Source organism: Urocampus carinirostris, chromosome 13, assembly GCF_059441175.1.
Source record: "Urocampus carinirostris isolate Australia breed hairy pipefish chromosome 13, RoL_Ucar_1.0, whole genome shotgun sequence".
Classification (NCBI taxonomy): domain Eukaryota; kingdom Metazoa; phylum Chordata; class Actinopteri; order Syngnathiformes; family Syngnathidae; genus Urocampus; species Urocampus carinirostris.
In genome coordinates, this window is record NC_142361.1 from 24544036 (window position 1) to 24565407 (window position 21372).

Here is a 21372-nt window from a genome sequence, read left to right on the forward strand (position 1 = left end):
ATAAATGAAAAAACACCAAAAAATAGACCAGACCAACAAATAAACGAAAAATGACCCAAAAAACAAACCTAAAAAAAAATTGACTGAAAAATGACAAAACCCTCCACTGAGCGATTAAGAAAAACAAGACAACCGACCCCCAAAAATGACCAAAACAAAAAAGTAATATTTTTTAATTTCGGGGCCACTGCTTGTTTGTGAACACTGCTTTAGCGTAATTCACCGGATTACACCCAGGGCTTCTTTATATATTATGTTTTATATATATATATATATATATTTATCAATTGATTCAAATAGGAGGGCAGCACGGCAGCACAGTGGTTAGTGTGTGTCCGGCACAGTTCTGAGGTCATGAGATCGAACCTCCTGTGTGGACTTTGCATGTTCTCCCCGTGCTTGCGTGGGTTTCCTCCGGGCTCTCCGGTTTCTTCCCACATTCCAAAAACATGAATGTCAGGTTAATTGGCCGGTCCAAATTGTCCCTAGGTGTGAATGAGATAGCTGGGATGGGCTAAGGCACCCTCGCTAACCTGAGGATAAGCGGTGCACCTGATGGATGGATGGATTCAAATAAGCAAAAATACATTAATTATCATATGAAGGAGTGTGTGCCGTTAAATTGTTTTTCGAACTATGTAACAATAAGCTTTTAGCAAACGTTTTGCTCTCTCTATTTCAAGTTCAATGTCAAGTTACCAAACGTGTAACTACGCTGACCCAGAAATTCCCACGAAATAAAAGCATTTATGTAAGGTCTCCGATTAGAGACCAGGTGGAAACATTAGTTGGCCTGGAGAGATTATCGCCGCCAGACTGTACTTGCCCAAGGCACAGCACAGGAAGTAACCCTAGTGGTTAAGGGAAAAAACGTCCCAATCATTGATTTCAATAAAGCATTGACTATCATATAAAAATGCATTTAGTATTTAAGTTACGTAACATCACCTGAAGGGACCTTTGTTATCTGACATAATTTTCCACCATTTTGCTGCTACAGGTACCCAAAAAAATCCCAAAAGGCTGATCAAAAATGTCGCATTTTGGTCACTTTTCGTATTAGTGGTTTGTTTTCTAGCAATCGTTTCAGGTTGCACTACTCAATACAGCAACACATGGTGGTGGTCCGATAGATAGCTAGATAGATAGATAGATAGCTTATATAGCTGGATAGCTTAGCTATCCAGCTATATAAGTAGATAGATACATTATTCATCAACATTTAAATACTACACGGTGTCCCTAAAGTTAAGTTTAATCTAATTGGTCGGGCAAATCAGTGTTGTGCAATTACTAAAGAGATAGTAAGGAAGAAAAAAAAACCCTCAAGACTCTTTAAAAAATGATCAGTTTATTCATATTTTAGGTACATAGCAAACACTGAAAGAGCAGCAGAGGACTTTGTGTGTGTAGAGCAGCAGAGAGCACCGGAGGGCCACCATTTCATTTCATTTGGCCTCAACCGGATCCCCCTAAACTTGACATTTTACTCCTCAGCAACAAAATCAAAGAACAAAACGAAAATCCTTACCGTTGCTCACACATGGCGAGTGATAAATTAATATTTGGATGGTGGTAAAAACTGCAGTTCCTTCCATTCTGCAAACTGAAATGAGAATCTTTTGTCTACTAGACTAACAACTGTTGAGTAAACAGTATAAAAGTGCCATAAGGTTTTCTTGCCCACTCCAAAAAACGTAACGCTTACAATTCATGTTCAGGGTTGGCGTGGCCAGTGAGAATAACTTTACAACGTTTGTACACAAATGAACGATTATCTACAAATTTCAAGACAAAAGGATCGTGGATTTACGTTCCTCAGTTTAACTGCATGTGCCTTGAGTCCCAACAAAATGGTCAACTCGTCCAGAGTTGTGTGGTTGAAAGTGTGCGCGCAGGAAAAGTCCGTTTCTGTGTTCATTCTTCATCGGTGCACACCTGACGCAAATAGGAGGGGAAAGGATGTTGTGAACAGAAATTCTGTTTCATAGTAACTGCAAAATGTTCAAAATTATCCCCCTATTTGGGGAACCGTATACGGCGCACCTGGTTTACGATATTTTCATGTTACAATGTAGAATACGATGTCTTTTTTTCTATTCACGGCATTCAGTTGAGAGAAATAGCTTCAAATGAAATTTTTAGGGGTTGGAACTTATATGCAAATGACCGAATCACTTAGTAGGTGAGGCTGAAAATCCATTACCAGAATTAGACCGAAATACAGTCTCATTTACCAGTGTCTGAAACTCATGACAAAAAGTTACCGGACACCCGGGCAGACAACTCTGAAAAGTTGCCTGCCCAGCCATAGGGTTGCCTGCACCATTTTTCACAACTTGAAATACAATGAGATGATTAATCGCAAAAAAAATAAAATAATAATTGTTGCAAACTATTAAGGATTGATAATCAGAATATATAACAGAACAACACTTTAAAATTAAGTTTATTATATATCTACTTATAACACTCATTGCATGTACATATAAGATATCGCTGTTTTCCATCTGCCGTCAGTATGTACCTGTATTTACTCATCTTCATTCATGCAATGTTTGCGTTGCGTCGTCCGCTACAAGCCACTTGAACACCTCTTTCCACGATGCTTTGAATGTACGTTTACGTTTTATAGCGTCACAAATTTTGTTAGCTTCTTTTGAATATATCTTCTAGGGCTGAGGTTTTTGCTTGATTCCTAACCACTTGTCCATTTTTCTTGTGTTCTCCGTGCGCCTACTTTGGAAAATGATATGCAAATGCTCGACCTTATAAGGCTCGGGAAAGTCCGGATGCACGAAGTTATTCGATGCAGGCTTCTGATTGGCTGCCGAGTATGCAAATCGCCAAACGAACCGAAATTCGCAAACTGAACGAAGGTTTCGAAATCGGTATAAGGCAAACGTTTGATTTGAAAAAAAAGAAAAAGATAAAAAAGAAAAAGAAAATATGTTTTTGTTTCTTTCTTGAAAAAGTTGGCGGCCACCCAGGCAGAGACGTTTTGTAAGTTGCACGCCCGACGTATAAGATGCACGCTCCGGGCGTCCGTTCAGAAACTGCATTTATGTCCAAAGGCGCAATCGTCAAAACATATCGTAATTTAGCTTTTTAAAACACTGATTTTGCACTTCATTGATATTGACTGATCAATCCGAAGGAAATTATAGACACCAACAATAGTGCTACCTAGTTTGATCCTAACAAACTAAGAATTATTTACAAGGAAAGAACATCAATAAAACCAAAACCCACTGTATCAAGACAAAGTCTTCTAATTAACAAAAGAAAAGGTTCTGTGTGGAAAGAGGCGATCGACAGATCTCCACCCTTTGGCCCTGCGTTCCAAGTGATTGACCCATGGTTGGGTTGGGGTTTTCTGTAGCCAATCACAAATTCTCTCTACGCCACCACACAACATCAAAGACATGATGTCCCAAGAGAGTATTTTCGTGTTGCAATGTTTTTTTTTTTTCAAGAAAGCATAATATTAATTTGAAATGTACGCAATTTACACAATTTTCTTCTGTGGGAGCCCTTTACACTCTCCATCAACCAGGCTCTCACAAAGGTCAATGAGAAACACTGCTTCATTCTATTAAAAATAACAAAAGAGTATATATTAAGTATTTATCTGACGTAGCAGGGGTTCAGAACGCATTAGGTAGTCACCATAGGATTCTAACCCTACGGCAATATGACCCTGTGACCCTAACCTTAAAACGAATGAATGTCGTATCCCAGAGGTCCACCTACCTTGACAAAAGCGTGGTCTAGTAGTGCGCTGGCTGTCCACCTCTGCCTTGGTTCGCTCTCCAAGCAGTGGCCCAGAAAGTCTTTGCCCTCTCTGCTGAACTTCTCAGGGATTGGGGGCTTGTGGCCCATCCCCACTTTGTACATTATTTGAAAGTTGTGCTCGTACTCGTGCCACGGTCTCTGCACACGAAGGATGGGGGAGTTTAGAAATACAACTACACCCTCTTGTGGCATTGATTGGTAGTACATCCCAAATATTTGACTTCAAAGTTTTCATTTCGACTTCTTCTCACCTTTCCAGTGACCATCTCAATGAGGACACATCCCAAACTCCAGATGTCGGCCGCCCTGCCGTGACCTTCTCCTTTGGCTCTGGTGATGACTTCGGGTGCCATGTACGCTAATTGATCGGAAGAAATTGAGAAACAGGTTAGACAGGAGAGCACACAACTTACCGCAAGGCTATTTGGCAATAACAATATTTTGTAGGAGTGGGACTTGAAAGGATGACAGTGAGACAGTAAAAATAAATAACAGTTGGAAGTATTTCTTTGTAAAAAGAGAATGCAAAAAGCACTTAATGAAGTCTTCAGGGACTGGTTAAAAGCGTTATAGATACATTTTGGGAGTCTGGGAACCAATTAATTGTTTTTCAGTTCTTTTATGTAACGAAAATTCGCTCGAGATACGAGTTTATTGTTTTGGGCTGTTTAAGCCACTCTGGCTTAAATTCCTGTGCGGCTTGCACACAGACAAAATTGAGTTTTGTTAAATATGAGCATGCGGCTTCTACTAAGGCGCACTTTATAGTGCCGATATTTCCTTTATTTCTTAAATCTTACCTGCTGTCCCCAAGGTACTGTTGACTTCTCCCGGCATGGTGTGCATGTTGTTTCGTAACTTGACCGAACAGCCAAAGTCGCCCAGTTTGATGAGGCCAGAAGAGGTCAGAAAGATGTTGGCGCCTTATAAAAGTGTCATAGTTAAGAAAACAAAACAGAACACGGCACTGAATTGTTTTTGCGGAATCTCACCTTTGATGTCTCGGTGGACGATGCCATGCTCATGGAGGACATTGATGGCAGTAGTGATTTGTTTACTGTACAATCTGATGACATGCTCCTGCAGTCCCAGTCGGGACACCTCCTCTAGCGTCCCCTCGTCGCAGTACTCCATGAAGATGTACATTTCCTCCTGTAAAGGTAAGATTTAGCGCAGGTCGAAGAGGCAAATAAATCCATGCCTCACCCTGTGGAGCTCCACACCAAAGTAGCGCACTAAGTTGGGGTGAGTAATGCCTTCGAAGATTTTTAACTCGTCCGCCGTCTCCTTGATGGTTTTGTGATCGTTGGGCTGGAATCGGATCTGGAGAAATAAGACAAAAAAAGAGGGTTTAGCCTAACGCCTTAAACAGTTCTTAAAATGAACTGTAAAACTGCTGCAAACCTCTTTCATAGCCATTAGTTCTCCAGTGTCCACGTTGATGCAGGTGTAGACTTTTCCGTACTGGCCTTCACCTGTTCAAAAAACGTACTTTTAGTGACTGCAGGTGTTAAATCATGAGAAATGTGTACTTTAGAGTGACAAAAGTAGGAGTAAGAACACTAGGGATGCAAGATAAACGCCAGATATGATGAACCAGAAGTTACTCCACGCCATGCTATAAAAATTAAACAGCCTGCACTATTAGTTAGAAAGATTCAAAGCATTTATTTTCCTCAATAGAATATAGTTGAGTTTCTATAGAAGTAAAAATTGGTTGTGTCTCCTATTTACCTCTCCATAATGTGCATGATGTACTGGAGATTTCGCCCTGAAAAGATACTAGGCATTTATGTTCATCAGGAGAATATATTTAGATTTTCTATAAAAGTAGTTGCACAACTTGGTGGTGTCTCCTCTGCACCTCTTCACAGTGTTGGATAGATTCTAAGAGTTTATATTCCTCTATATATGGTGGTTTTTTTTTTTATAGACGTAGTAGCACAACTTGGTCGTGTATCTTTACCTCCTCATAATATGTGCAAGGTACTGGAAAGCTTGCTTTTAATCAGTCACATGGCACAGAATGGGTACATGCTGTTATGATTGTAAGGGCGTCTGAAATTTAGTGAGTTCAACGAGCTTTGAATGTTTTGGATTCAATCAAAATTGACAGCTGCCAAACCAAGTCCACATACAGCTGTGTTAATCGTGACACGTGTTACTCTTCTATACTAAAATTACACCAACCGTAGCGTGAACCTTTGAATTTTTGGTATCCTTTTAGCAAATCAGAGACAAAAGTTTGTGCTCCTGTGACACCTCTACAGCCATTACAGGCCACAAATTACATTTGCCCTAAGTTTTCCCTGTATACATCAGCATCTGTATGTACAGTAATCCCTCGGTTATCCCGGTTAATGGGGACCAAAACCACCCGCGAAAAGTGAGAATCTGCGAAGTAGCGACGCCCCTTCAAAAATGCTTAAAAAAAATAAAAATTATATATATATATATATATATATATAATTTCATTATTATTATTATTTAGACCCGCGAAACTCTGAACCTGCGAACGTGGAACCGCGAAGTAGTTCTGCATTTATGTCCAAAGGCGCAATCCTCAGATATACAGTCCCACTGTATATATATATATTTATCATAGCTACTAATGGGTAGAGCTAGGCAAATGCCACCTAATAAAAATGAGTGACAGACATTTCCTAGGCAAGGCATGTGTAACCTTAATTATTGGCACACTTGTATAATGTTTACAAGTGATGTATTTGAAGATAATGATATTCCCCTCACCGATTTTGTTGCCCCTCTGCCACTTGAAAGTGACCTTCCTGAGTCCGACGTGCATGACGTTATCGTAGGATTTTGGCGTGTGGCACACTTGGCCGATGATGTTGCGTTGCTTCATCATGGCGTAGCGGTTCTCCTCAAATTTGCGGATGGAGCGCTGCACAGCTTCCATTGGGCTCTGCCGGGTTGCAGAGTCTAATGCAAAAAGAGCAAAAGAAAAAAAAACAAGTTTTCTACACAAGTCACTTAAAGACATATAGTGGTTTCTTATAAGAAAAACTGCGTCTTTACAAACCTAAACGAAGGAGAATTATACAAGTTTGTAAATGTGCACTGTTAGAAAAATGTGTGCACTTTTGAGGAAGGGAACATAAAGTGTGTCACAAAAGTAGACACCCTTCACATTTCTGCAGAGATTATATTAGAATGTTCGCTGTGACATCGTTTTGACACAATGAAAGGTAGTCTGTGTAAAGCTTATATAAACGTGTCAATTTATTGTTCCCCTCAAAAACTCAAAATATAGCTCTTAGTATCTATACCCCGGGTAACAAAAGTGAGTACACCCTTGAGTAAAAGTTCCTGATTTTTAATATTTAGTGTGGCCACCATGATTTTGCAGAACCACTTTAATCCTCCTGGCCATGGATTTTACCAGACCTTCACAAATTGCCAATGGAATGCTCTTCCCCTCCTCCATGACGGAGTTGGGGGATATTCAAGATCTTGTGTTTCTCCACCTTCCACTTGAGAATGCCCCAAAGATGTTCTATTGGATTTAGATCTGGAGACATGCTTGGCCAGTCCATCCCAATTACCCTTAACCCCTAAAAAAAAGTTGTGGTCATCTTAGAAGTGTATTTGGGGTCATTGTCACGCTGGGACATTGCCCTGCGACCCAGTTTCTGGAAGGAGGGAATCATTCTCTGCTCCAGTATTTCAAAGTACATGCTTGAGCTTGCGCTTCCCTTAATAAAATGCAACCCCCCAATACCAGTTGCACTCATGCAGTCCCAAACCATGACATTTACTACACCATGCTTGACTTAAGGCATGACAGAAACATGTTTGTACTCCTCACCTTGTTGCTGCCAAAAATTCTTCACACCATCCGGACCAAATAAATTCACCTTATTTTATATGAAAAGAAATTATCTGCATTTATATAGCGCTTTTCAAGTCAATGACTTCCCAAAGCGCTTTACATTGTGCTTCACATTTCCCAATAGCGGCCGTGATCTGTGCAGCCATGTAAGGCGCTAACCTGCTTATTGGGGGTTCAGTGTCTTACCCAAGGACACGTCGGCATGGAACACGGACAAGCCGGGATTCGAACTGGGATCCCTTAATCCTAAAACGATCGCTCTACCTCCTGAGCTACTGCCGCCCCTTACATGACGGCAGATGCGGCCCGAATTCCATACCACAGGAATATTGTTGACAGGTGGAGTAGCAGGATGACTTTCCAGTAATCCATGGCCTTTGTTGACATACTTATTTTTATTGTGTCAAAGTGATGATCTATTAGATAGATAGATAGATAGATACTTTATTCATCCCCTAAGGGAAATTCACATTTCCAGCAGCATCCCTGAGCTGAGAACAGTACAATAAAAAAGCCAAAAGAATACAATTTAAACATGATAGGGAAGTCTCTGCAGAAATGTAAGCGGTGTACTGACTTTTGTGACATAGTGTAGCTGCTTATAGCTTTCCTCATTATTTTATAAATTCTCCTGTACCACAACTTAGACCTTCTTTTGGACTATCCACCAACAGACAGGTGGTGGATCGTAAAAGCAAAGGACTGTAGAAATGAACTCGTACACTGATATTTGAATACTGTTATGTAAACTCAAGTATTAAAGAAAAATAAATGCTAACATTTTTTTCAATTATAATAAATTTCATGGATTTTATTTTTGGTCTTTATTGGGGTGTTTCCTTTCCCTCTATTTTTCTATATATTATTTTTCCCAGGAATAAGAAAAAATGTCTTGCTTTTCTCATTTGATTATATTTGTAATTTCTTTTTTATAGAAAAAAAAAACAATCATTAAAATTAGCAAAATAAAATTAGCATAATGGTGAGAATCAGACCATTGCGAATATTTTGGCCTTAAAAGTGTTGTTGCTTTTTTATTGTTACTATTTCAATTCACCTTTCCCCCCCCTCTATGAAATTTAAAAAAAATGTTTTCTCTATTCTATTTAGAAAAAAACGTAAAAATATAATAATGTAAAAGAATGGAAAAATATTTATTATTGGAAGGATAACTGATCTCTGTGGCTTTCATTGTGCTGTTTTTTTAATTCTTTTCCTTCTCTTTTTGAACTTGTTTTCCTAATGAGAGAACGAAATTGAAATGTAACTTATTATAGTATAAAAACTGTTGTCAAACAAGAAAAACAATATCTAAAGTGAGCAAAATGATGCAAATCAGCAGATAGGTGTGCACATTTAAATACTTACTTGAGCAAACATAGTACTTAAATTGTAAAAAAAAAACATACCACTTTAAAACCAAATTATCTGAATATGAAAAGAAATGTATCTGAAAACGATCTTCTATTTTCCAATCCAAAACCCTTTAATAATTTATTACATCGTATAACTGGATTTGTATGGAAGAGATAATCATATGTATTTTGTAAATACTTGGGTGAAAACCCCGGTCATTAAAAAAGTCCATGTTTTTCACCTTTGGATTGGCTGATGAAAGTGCGCAGCTCCCAGCTCCTGCGCATGGTGCTATTAGAATCTCCTTTCGGATAAGAAGGTTCTGTTGGGAGAAGGGATTATATAAGAAAGAGAGCGCCGCGATGCAAACGGTATCTTGCCAGAGTGCCAACCTTCTCTGTCCTCTGTGGGGCTTGAGTGTCGGCTCAGGGACTTGAAATTCAACTCGGCCGCCACGGATGAAAGGCGGTCGTTTTCGTGGAAACTGGATCCCCTGCGAGAGCAACGCTACGCGTTATTCAACAAGGTACCGTCCAGAAAAACTGCCAGGGCAACAGTTCATGTTATTCAACAAGGTATAGTGGACAAAAGCGAGATACGGTGAACACAGGTTGGTGCGACGCTGTTTATCCTTCACAAGTTTTAATTTACAGTAAACAAACACGCTTTGTATTGCTTGTTGGTCTACAATTTCTGTAAAGTTTATGCTCATCTCATTTATGGTAATACGTTACACTATCAAAGCTAGCTTACTTTGATTTGACAAAAAAGAACATTATTGTTTTTAATCAAAAAGTTTGATTCTGTTTTTTGTTTTGTGGTTATCATCAACTAAGCTTGTTTATACCAATAGCGAGCCAATTTCAAATCATACACTACGGAAGCCCAAAGTCTCTGACTTTGCAAAATTCGGAAGCCTACTTCTACTTTATGAGTGTGCAGAGATGAATTTCAGCCACCAATAAGACATGAAAGCTGGTGTTAATCCCTGCAGGCAACAACAACAAAAAGTGAGCTAAAAACACCTGGAGCAGCTGAAAAGAGCAGAAAAAATGGAGATGGTCAATGCTGGTGTAAGTGGCTAACTTAAGCTGATAGAATGAGAAGCTACTACAAAGGGCAGTTAAAAGATTAAAAGTCTAGTGTTGGAACCCTTTATCATAGAACTCAACGACATTTACAAAGAGCAGCTAACAATAAATATAGCACTTAGCCCACACCTGCAGCCAAGTAACTAATGTGAGTGGCTAGAGAAGGAAACGGTGCGGAAAAAAAAAGAGCGCCAGAAGCTTTAATCACGGAACTCAGTAATGCTCACTTGAATAAGCAACTGTGAAAGGCCTGTGAGACTGGAAGACAAACAGAAGCTGCTAACAATAAGGGCAAGCCATCACCTGCAGAATAATGGATCATATGAATGGCTAGAGAAAGAAACAGGAGAAAAAAGTGGAAGATGCCTGAATAATCTCCAAATCCATCACACACAGGGCTGAACTGTTGAAGCTAAGTGGCCAATAAGCGCTAAAAGCACCACTGGGACAAGCTACCATCAAAAAATGGTTATTCGGGCTTCCGTTGTAGTAAGATGGCAGCCAATCCTGTCAACTTTGACAAAGGTCGTTTGAAGTTGTTTCATAGAGTTACACTTTTCTAAGCCTGCGATGCTCAAGAAATAATCATGTTTATGATAAAGAATGAAGTATATCAAATCAACTAGGGGTCGCTATATGAGGGTCAGCAGAAGCAGAAGGCTAATTGCAGCAGCACATCAAAAGCATTAAAGCGCAAAGAGCAGCATGTTGAAGCTCCATTCTTTCCATTCCCACAAAAATCTACGCAGGCTAGGGACACATAAACCTGAAAATGTGGCATCGGGATGTGCAAAGAAAAATTCCTCACAGAACTTACCGGATGATTTTTACATTTTATTCCTAATTATTATTAAGTATTTAATAAAATAGAAAGGTACTTTCCAAAATTGTCTCTGTAAAAATGGATTTCAGAATGTGAGTTGGTTATATTAGATATAAAATTTACAATACGTTTTTAGTGTGTAGAACACAGGTTTCATTTAAACTACATTTTCAATGCCTGATCTGTAGTTTTGCTCTTTTTTTAAGTATTGTTTTCTTTATTTATCTGAAAAACATACATTTTATAACAAAGTAAAATTGTAATGAAATATAAACTCAAAATAACCATTTATAACGGTATTTGTACTTTTAGCTATAACATTGTTATGCTGTGGATAATTTTGATTTTATAATTTTACATTAAAAATATTTAAAAGGTAACTAAGTTTATCTTTTTATTTAATTGAAGATGAATATCAAAATTAGAAAAATAATAATAATTCAACACATTTTCTACCACCTGCTGGCAGATGATTTTGGTCTTTCAAAGTATTATTTTACTTAAATTCTTTGTAAAAATGCAAACAGAACATATACACTACGAGAGTGAATCATTATTTCTAACCTTCCTAATGTCTGGACTATACTTTATATGCATTTTGTGACTCATTTGATAAATAAAAAGAGAAAAGAAAACTACTTATAATGGGATTTTACTATGGTACGTTTTATATTTATATTTAACTGATAATATTATAAAAAAATTGTAAAATGTTACCTGCCATCAGTTAGAAAAAATACTAATCTTTTTATTTTAAAGGCATTATTGCAATACCTATTATGCAGCTTAGACTCATGAAACAAATTATTATCACAGAGTGAGATTTTTTATTTGAAAATATGTGCATTACATGCATTGTGAATGTACCTGATTTGGTTTGCTTTAATTTGAAAGTATGATAACGGAAAAATCGGCGAGTAGATTTAAGCTGTGCAAGTTTATCATAGGTGACCGGGGGGGAAGGGCTACCTGACGTCATTGGGTGCGCCGCTGAGCGCTTTGGCGTGTCCGTGTTCCCCCGGGCCCTGTGGCCCCTGAGGGCCTTGGGGGATGGGCCGAGGGCCGTTGGGGAAAAGCTGATTCCGGAGGTCGCTGGGAAGACTTCGAGAGCTGCGTGGTTTCAAAAAAATCAAAATAAAACAGGATACTCTGAAGAACTCCGGAGCTGGTGATCTTGGGTTTGGAAGCGACCGGATATGAATGTGGATGTGCGGTTCACTCAAACACACTCTCACACATTTAAACTTCCTGCATTAGTAGTTATTAGAAGCAAAGCGAAGCCAGAAGCAGCAAAGCATTGAAGGAAGGAATAAAAAAAAAGTTTTCTAGACTAAGTGGTTTATTACCAACCTTAAGCCTTCAGCGTTTGGGATGAAAAGATTTGGATTTGGAGGGTCGCTGTGACAGCGCGGGACTTTCGGTCGGGGGCTACTTCTGGGCGCTGGAAACATAATCAAATACAGAGTTAACTAGTGAACGTGGAGAAAGAAAGCGCAGTAATCCCTCGGGGTATCGCGGTTTTGCTACTTCGGGGGTTTTCATCTTACATGATGTTCCGCATTATGAATGGCTAGGCAGTCACTCCGCCCCTATTCTGCCTGTGTCTGCCAGTTTGTGAGAAATGTTGGGGGTCGATGTTGTACACGTACGTAAAAACATAACTGATGAGCTTTCGTTCCACGGGCTACTCAGGAGTTTTTAGGGGGCTATCTGGTGCCCGATAGCCCCACATCGGTGACTCGTGCAATAGAACTTCATTCAGGGTTCGTACAACTTTTTCATTGCTTTTTGTTTTACCTATTGTAATTTATATATTTTTTGCATGTTTTTCAGAGGATCTGTGTCTGAATTGGTTAAGAAAGAACTTAAATAGTTGTTTTTTTTGCATTTTATCATTTATTTATAGCACTGAAGTGTTAATATCTTTAATTTCTATTTCATTGTGTGCATTTTCAGGGATTTTGTGTTGTTGTTCGACTTTATATCTGTTCAGTGTGTAAAAAGCTAAAACAGTTTTGTATTTTACATTTTTTTGTCGATCTGTGAATATTTTAATATATATTTATTATGTTTTTCAGGGATCCTGATGAAGTCACTAAATACTAAATAATTTGGTACATAATGTTTATTATTATGGCAAATATGTAATTAAAAAAAAATATATATGAGGAGCCGAAAGAGTAAGCATTTCTGCTCTTAGTGAGCCGAGGCAAAAGAGCCGGTTTTCTAAATTGAGTTGTCCTCTTGGGTGCGACCAGTAGGGGGCAGGTATTCTTTACATGACCACGCTATAATGACAAGCCACCAGAGCAGGTGTGTCAGTGGCATTTTCACGCACCTTTTAAAAAAAAAAATCTTCATTTATTGCGTTGTCTATAGAATCAGACTGACAAGAAACAGCAATCGCAACAATTTCTAGCTTTTCAAGCACTTCACCCAAAATTCAAGCATCTTCCTGACCTTAAAAGCACAACATTAATATTCAAGCGTTTCCAAGGATTTCAAGCACCTGTATGAACCCTGTTTATCATCATTTGGACTTACCCATATAAAGACCAGTGACCGGGCTATGAGGTTTGCCGATAACGTGCCCGATGCATTCGTTCATCAGCGCTTGTAAACTCTGCAGAGAAAATTAGAAGACATTAGAAGCAGTGAAATAAAATGGTTGTGTTGTTTGTATATGTATTTTTTTTTTACCAAGAAGTCCTCTTCTGGTAATGCTGATATAAAGGCAGGTTCAATAGCCTGAAGAAAGTCAAAGCCTTGAGTGGCCCACCTGTAGAAGAATTAAGATATGGTATGCAAATGTACACAGCGAAGAGTACACTTATTTTGTTTTATGCTTTTTAAAGTAAAATACAGTGATACCCTTTCCAAATTTTTACAAATTTTTTTGCTGTATTAAAGCATTATTTTTCTTATTTCACTTCAAGTGATAATTTAAAAATCTGAAAGAATACTTATGTATAACAAAAAATACTTAAAATGTTCTTGTACCACAGTAAGTTGTATCTTGATTTTGCTCTTCAAAAGTATGTTTTGTTCTTATTTCTTAAAAGATAAAAAAATATATAAAAATAAAAAAATATGAATAGAAATAAAAGATATGAAAAACACTTGTGCTTGTACTACAGGAACTTTTTATTTTACTAAAAATATTTTTTTAAATACATTTTTATATTTACATTTAAAATACAGCAATTATCTGCCATCTTCTGGCAGATTGGTTTACTTAAATGATCTATTTTATTTATTGTACTGAAAATATTTATCTTAAAATGTGGTAAGAGTAGATAAACATTTTTATATATGTTTAAAACATAGAAAATACTTAACAATTGCTTGTATTACAGTGAGATTTATGTTTTTATTTAACTGAAAAGAAATATTAAAGTAAATCATAAAATGAAAAAAAAAATACAATAAAAATTTAGGATATTTGGATTCATTTAAGTATTGTTATTCTTATTTTCTTTAAAAAAGGTGCACATTTCATGTGAATATGTTTTGCATTTTTAAATCAAATAAATGACTTGACAATATATAAATTAATTGTAAATTAAACGTGTTAAAAACTAGATCTTATTTTTACTATTAAATTGTTGAAAAAACTCCCTGAAATTGTCAAAATTATGTGAAAGATTTGGAAAGAAATATAGTAATATAATTGTAATAATTAACTTATTGTTGCAATTAATCCAACAGGGTGTCCCAAAATAGGTGTACACTTTGAATTTAACCAGTAGAGTTCTTATTAGTAAGAATGGCTGTTAATGGGTTAACGCGTGAGCACAAAAAAAAAAAAAAAAGGTTTTAAAACATCTCGAAAAGTTAAAACAAAGTTGAAGTGCGAAGACGTGTTGGGACATTTGTGTGAAGAACTCTTTGTAGAATGTTTTTGGAAAAAACATTTTTTCTTATTATCTGCTTTTCTACCTCCATAAATCAAATCTGAGATATGGTACAAAACTAGTTTTTAGGCTATTTAATGTCAATGCATGTGCACTTTTTTTGGGGACACCCTGTATACGTCAATGTCAAATACAAACTGAGCATTGCTGTACAGTATTTAGACTTTTCACTCACTTGTTTTGGTCTTCATTAGATTAGATTTTGTTGCCTAAAATTCCAAGCATACCGCACTGCAGCAAGGACAAATAATTAGTTTATGAGACTGGCTGGCTGCAGAGTTGCAAGTGTTTAAAGTTCACAAGAGATAGTAATACTTGACACACCAGTACGGTGGCTTATTCACATGTTTGGAACACATTGATACCAAATAATAGTTGACCTCTTCTACTGTGCTATAAAAACAGAACAGAATGTGAGAAATGATTTCACATTCATGGGAAGCTTACCTGGGCTTGGTGCCGCGGCCGCTTTCGCATTTTGTCAGGACGTACGTCATCCACTTGCGGGCAAAAGCTATGTAGCGCTCGCCTATCCTTTGCCTGTACTCCCCTGACATGAGGCGTACTACTTCCTTGTGGTACTGTGTAACAAAACAGCCAGAAATCAAAAGTAAGTTCAAAAAGCAATCAGAACAGGGTTCCTACAGCTTGACGCAAATTTAATTCAAGACTTTTTAAAGACTTCTTAAATGTCTTTTCAAATCAAATTTAAGACCAAGTCGACAAAAAACAACAACAAAACAGCCACTTCTCATTAAATTTACACCTTCCCATTGTGGAGAGGAGTGGTCGTAAACTTATGGCTCGCGAATTATATAAGGCTTTTTCCATGAGTACATACGGCTCGGAGATAAAACAGAACTTGTAAAATTGTTTAATATATTGATACGTATTAATTTGTGACATCTTTACTACAAAAACCTTGTTTTGAAATCATTATTTAGGACAAAAATGAGCTTCAACACTCTTAAGTAACTGCAGGAGGGTGACGGATTAGGGAGGTCTGGGGTTCCCTGCTGAAGCAGCTGCCCTTGCAATCCGACCCCGGATAAGCGTAAGAAAATGGATTGATAGATGGATATTTATGTTGATTAAGGACACAGGATCTTGCATCATTATCATTTCATAGATTTTATTAAATCATCAAACAGTGAAATAAAATGTGCTGAAGAATTAGTTTTTCTCAGGAGAGCGGGTTGGCTGGTTTTATTGAATTTTGTATAGAGTATAGGTTTCTGTCCGAAGTTGCTATGTGTATTGTGGGTAGAGCTTAGACATGCGTCTGTTCTGAAAAGCCCAACTGAAACCACATCACCGTTTCGATTCATTTTTGTGGTCACGCAATGTTGCTTTCTAAAGTGAATCGGGGAATCATTATAAAAGACAATTGATAAATGTTGCTAAAGCTATTTTGTTCAAACAAATATTCTATCTATCTACCCTGGTCATATCCCTCGAGAGGGGTGACCGACAGCAAAACAAACAAATACAAAAACAAAGAAAAGAAAAAAAAAAGGAAACAGTAGAACACACACAAAATGTTTAAACAAATATGAATCTTATTAATGTGTTCACATTTTTAGGGTCAAGTCAAGGCTTTCGAAAACTGGATTCAAGACATTTTAATGCGAATTAAGGCCTTATTTTTAGAATCATGAACTCAATGCATTCTAAGACTTGTCAAGGGTCCGCGGGAACACTGAGTAAACTCTAGGGAAGCTCGAATTTTCAGCAATGAAAATTCTTTGGGCAGAAAAGGACATTTTTAGTTTAAGGCGAGAAAAAAAAGGCTTCAGAAAGAAATAGTGTTGTGATGACGTCATGTCAAAAGTAAGGCGAGGCGGGAAAATCTGGCTTTCACTCAGGGGTTGAGTTGGTGCATTACATTGCGGTTTATTTTTCAGCTAGTATTTTGAGAACATTTAGGGCTGTGCATTACACACCCGTGCTTGTTATACACAAAAAAACTATGTTATGAATTAAATACAATGATACCTCTGCACACAAGCTACTCGAGCTATCCTGGATAAGTCCTTTGAGCAAAGATTTTGCCTGACATACAAGATTAATTCCAAGTTATGAGAAATTACAGAAATGACCACTCAAGACTGGGGGATTTATTCCTCATTTTTCTTATTACAGACGCCCCCTCCCCACTTACGACCATTTGACTTACGTAAAACGGGAGATACCAACGATTCTTTTTTTGGGATGTCGAAAACTCTCCGGACATTGATAGATTCAATTAGATTTTGTATTGTGTGTACCCTTTTCCGAGTACAGTACAGCACTGTAGTGCTTCTTTCCGCAGCTACCGGCGAGTGGCGCTGAGAGAAGTCACCCAGCATCCACCCGGTAGTAAAAAAGCAAAAGCAAAATCTGCTTCCTCTTTCTAGTTCATGTGTAAACATCTCTCCTTCATAATTCCACTGCTGCCATTCATGTAGCGTGTCATTTTGTGTGAGTCATGGATTGCTCCTCGTTCATGAAAAAATACTCAGAATCACTTACGGTCTCTTTGGAGAGCGACAACCGTCAGCTCCCGTCTATTGTAAACACACCGAACTCTATCCCTACACTATCTCCTGTGCGCTCAGAACTTCGACATTTTTATTGTTTGATATCTCCTTTATCCATTTAATATGGTTGGTGTAAAGTGAAAAGAAAAGGTGAGCCATTTCTTTTGAAATGAAAGTGGAATAAGAAAGCTTGATGCGGTTGAGAAAATGATGGGAACGTTTTTTTCCGGCCACATTTTAACCATGGAGGACCTCTTGAAGCACATCTCTCAAAAGTAAGATAAACCTCACTTTATTTATCTTTATAGAGCATATTATTTTGTTAAATGTTTTTTTTTTTTTTAGTTTAAAACAATACAGGTTACTTATACAAGCCTTAAACATACTTATATAAACCTGAATAATACAAATATAGCACTAAAGCAACTTACGAACAAATTCATCTTTCGATTGCCCGGAACCTAACTCGTATTTAAGTTGGGTGGTGTCTGTATAAACAGTGTTCACTATGTTGTTATCAATGACAATAATGAAAATTCGTATTCTATCTACAGTTCAAAACAGGAACTCTGCCAAGTTTTTACTACCATTGACTTTGCCTTAATGTTTACATGCTAATACTACAGAGCTAAATTTCTAGTCAAGTTCAAAACAGAAGCTCTGGCAAACTTATACCAACAAGACACTTTTTCCAAAGTTTGTGAGTCTCTTTGCTCCCCCAATTTTAGTATCCGCTGGCCAGACTTGGGCTAACATAACCATGCTAAAACTATTAAGCTAAATATCTAGTCAAGTTCAAAACGGAGGGTTGGGCAAGCTTTCAACAACAAGACATTTTCTCCAAAGTTTGTGTGGCTGGCGCTAAGCTATGTATGGCGAGAGTTTAATATATAATTTTTGTTTGGGCGACTTGTTTGTGTCCTCATCAATTCTCTACTACTCCTGTTTTCTTATCACCTTCGTGCAAGTTAAGCTAAAAAAGGGACGATTATGTAGTGTAGCAGCTACAAGCGATTTATTTTTCATTATTACCGGCCACTTATAGTTACAATCAACCTGCTTGTTTTATTTTGCATTTAAGCTAAACATTTTTGCTTATTTTGTTGTCTGATAAGATTTTTTAAATGCCTTTTCTTGTTGTTTTATGAGAATTTAATAAATTAAACACCTAAAAGTTTATTGATATTCCAGTCATTTATTTGTAATTTTATATTGCACCTTTCTTTTGAAAGTTAGAGAAGTATTTCTGTTACTTTTTTTCTAGGTTTTTGGACACAATTTTTATATTTTGATGAATCACTATTCACAACTGAACAACTATATTTGTACCTCAAAGGCAAAGTTGTATCCCTGGATCATGGCCTCCCTGTAGTATTGCTGCAAGGTGGAGGACTCCGACTCGTCCACCTCTGCCTCAAACTCGGACATGAACATGAATTCCACTCGATCGATTGCTGAGCTGATCTTGATGCAGAGCTTCAGGGCTTCGTCCTAGGCGTACATGCGCAAAATAAATAAATTAGTAGAATGTTGTAATATTAAAATAATTTCATTATACGTTCACAATACGTTCATTTTTCCAATCTTTTTTTATATATTTAATGTTTTGAGAATTTTGATTTTAACCATGTTGTTTGATTGAGGTCATTGTTCAATACCACTAAAGACAAATTCTGAATTAAACAAAAATAAATAGGCATCATCAGATGTCCACGCATTAATTTCCTCAAGTAACTATTTTTAATCCGTACATACCGAACAATGCAATTTCAAAGCACAGACCATTCACATGATCACAGGGGGCCAATAGTCAATTCTGTCAAAACCCCCCCCAAAAAAATCACTTTTTTCAAAAAGATAAATCCCTATTTGTGACATTTGTAATTTTTGGCATTTTTTAGAACATAAACACTGTTATTCATGTAAAAAATGGCAAAATGTATTTTTAGAATAGCAGCGAAGATTAACTTTTTTAATATTTACCTGAATTAAAATAAACTATCAAAGCGTGTTCGATTGATTCAACTTTCATGTTAGTTTGTTAAATAATTCTAATTTAATTGTATAGCTCTTTTAAATTACGTACACCAAACTGAATTTTTAAACATATTATATTGTGTAGTCTGTAGTTACTTACACTAAGTACAGATACCACTAGTACTACTAGTAACTTAATTCCAAATAAAAAACAAACGTATACCGTTTTAAAAATGTATTTACCTGAAAAAAGTATAAAAATACATACTTTAACATTACAAATGTTGTCAAATATGTAATTCTAATTTAAATGTACATAAAAATGAATTATTACACATCCTATAGTGCAGGGGTCTCCAACATAGTGCTCGCGGGCACCCAAAAATATATCATATGTCATTGTGATTTTCTAGGAAATTTGATTTCTAACTGGCATGATGTTTAGTGGTTGACAGCATATTTTAACTTCTAATAATTACAACCTTGTAATAACATAGTAACAACTGAGTAATATGTTCTTTTAGAAAACCGTATCAAACTGGTAGCCCTTTTATTGTAGCTCCCTGCGTCAAAAGGGGTGGTGACCCCTTGCAATAGTGTATGAACAAATGTCTGTAGTCTGTAGTACAGGAATCACAAGCAAAAAATTAAAACTTTGATTTAATTTTTTTTCTCATCAATTGATAATTTCCATCACCTACTTATTGTAACAACTATAAAAGGTTTGAGAAAACCATTTTTTTCCCTCAGCCTGGTAAATTTTTACAAAGTTTATTTTGATACAAAGCCCATCTCAAAGGTCAGAGTTACGTAAGCACCTTGAGCTCCTCCAGAGCGCTGGCGACGAGCGGCTGGCTGGACGTTTGCTCCCGGCTGAGCGTCAGAACGTCCTCCAAGGATTGCTGCACGGCTTTCCGCTGGGACAACAGGTGAGCCGACTGCATCACGATCATGAGCATGTTGTCCATCTGAAGGTCAAAGTGTTTTACGGTGAGTTCAGACTTGTCGGCCTGACTCTCCAACGCATCACCTACTTTCATAGCGCTCAGGGTGTCGACGATCTCCACGGTGGGGACCAGTTTGAGTAGCTCCCCGTCCCACTGGCCCCATTCTGAATCAACCGACATCTCTGCATTGCGGTGCTTGCTCATGAGGAGAAAAGCCTCGTCTTCCGTCATTTCGTCGGGTTCTTTAGAGCAGTCCTTTCCTGCAGCGGCGTTGAGAAGCTGCAGGATGAGCGGTCGCTGAGTCAGCAGGCTGCAAGGAACAAACACCTGCAACTCCTCCAGGCCAGGGATCTGGACCTTACGTCCGGAAGAAGGAGAGGAACATGCTATGACTTTCTTGTTCGATTAAAAGTGAAAGAGGTGAACCTAAACCCACTTTGGCATAGTTTCTCTTCTTCAGGGCTTGTAGGAGGGACGACACACCCTTAGTGATGTTGAAATCTGCAGCGACTTCCAAGTCCTGTGGCAAAGATCTTGACTTAGAGAAAAATCCCACATTTACTGATTCACTACAGAGTTGTACAGCTTACCTTGCGCAACATTTTGGCAAAACCAAGCGCTTTGGATGCACGTTCTCTGGCCTCGTGGAAAAGCTCTTTGAGTGACCGACTGGTCTCGATCACGGATCGCCTTGGAAGACGTCAAAGAGCAGTTGTCATAATAGCCCATTTTAAAACATGATTGTATTATATTATAGCAGACTTTGCAAGCTAATGAGAAACAGATTTGGTTTCACGGAGCAAAAAGATCAAATTCGGGTCAGGCAAACTACGGCACATGGGCCACATATAGATGAGCAGGCTATTTAATTTGACCCGCCAAATTAAAATGGTAACAATATTGTGATAATATACAATGGCAAATAAAGTACCACAAATTAAAATGTGGTTGGTTTGATGCCACTTTTGTCCCCAGTATCTCTTCCGGTGTACTGCTTTCAAGGCAAGTGTACAAATAGCTAGCTTTTTTTTGTACTTGTACAATTTATTTCAACCATCCATTTCATTTGGCAAAATATTTATTACATTTCATGCCAA

General features: G+C 37.6%; 1 protein-coding gene across 4 annotated transcripts in view; it reads right to left on the minus strand.

Moving 5' to 3' along the window:
• Positions 1–1331: 1331 nt before the first annotated feature.
• Positions 1332–21372, minus strand: part of map3k4 (mitogen-activated protein kinase kinase kinase 4) — an 83175-nt gene continuing 63134 nt past the window's right edge. For 3 of the 4 annotated variants that reach the window (XM_088351474.1, XM_088351477.1, XM_088351476.1), the window contains 20 exons: positions 20866–20965; positions 20712–20795; positions 20363–20632; positions 20147–20296; positions 18681–18842; positions 15280–15413; positions 13619–13697; positions 13463–13541; positions 12269–12359; positions 11888–12028; positions 9397–9497; positions 9246–9326; positions 6547–6738; positions 5200–5270; positions 5002–5118; positions 4788–4947; positions 4596–4718; positions 4047–4153; positions 3754–3933; positions 1332–1938 (listed from right to left, as the gene is read on the minus strand). In XM_088351474.1, the coding sequence (XP_088207600.1) occupies positions 1918–1938; positions 3754–3933; positions 4047–4153; positions 4596–4718; positions 4788–4947; positions 5002–5118; positions 5200–5270; positions 6547–6738; positions 9246–9326; positions 9397–9497; positions 11888–12028; positions 12269–12359; positions 13463–13541; positions 13619–13697; positions 15280–15413; positions 18681–18842; positions 20147–20296; positions 20363–20632; positions 20712–20795; positions 20866–20965 (2443 nt within the window). In that variant the 3' untranslated portion in view covers positions 1332–1917. The remainder of the gene's footprint in view (positions 1939–3753; positions 3934–4046; positions 4154–4595; positions 4719–4787; positions 4948–5001; positions 5119–5199; positions 5271–6546; positions 6739–9245; positions 9327–9396; positions 9498–11887; positions 12029–12268; positions 12360–13462; positions 13542–13618; positions 13698–15279; positions 15414–18680; positions 18843–20146; positions 20297–20362; positions 20633–20711; positions 20796–20865; positions 20966–21372) is intronic. The other variant, XM_088351475.1, reaches the window with a different exon arrangement.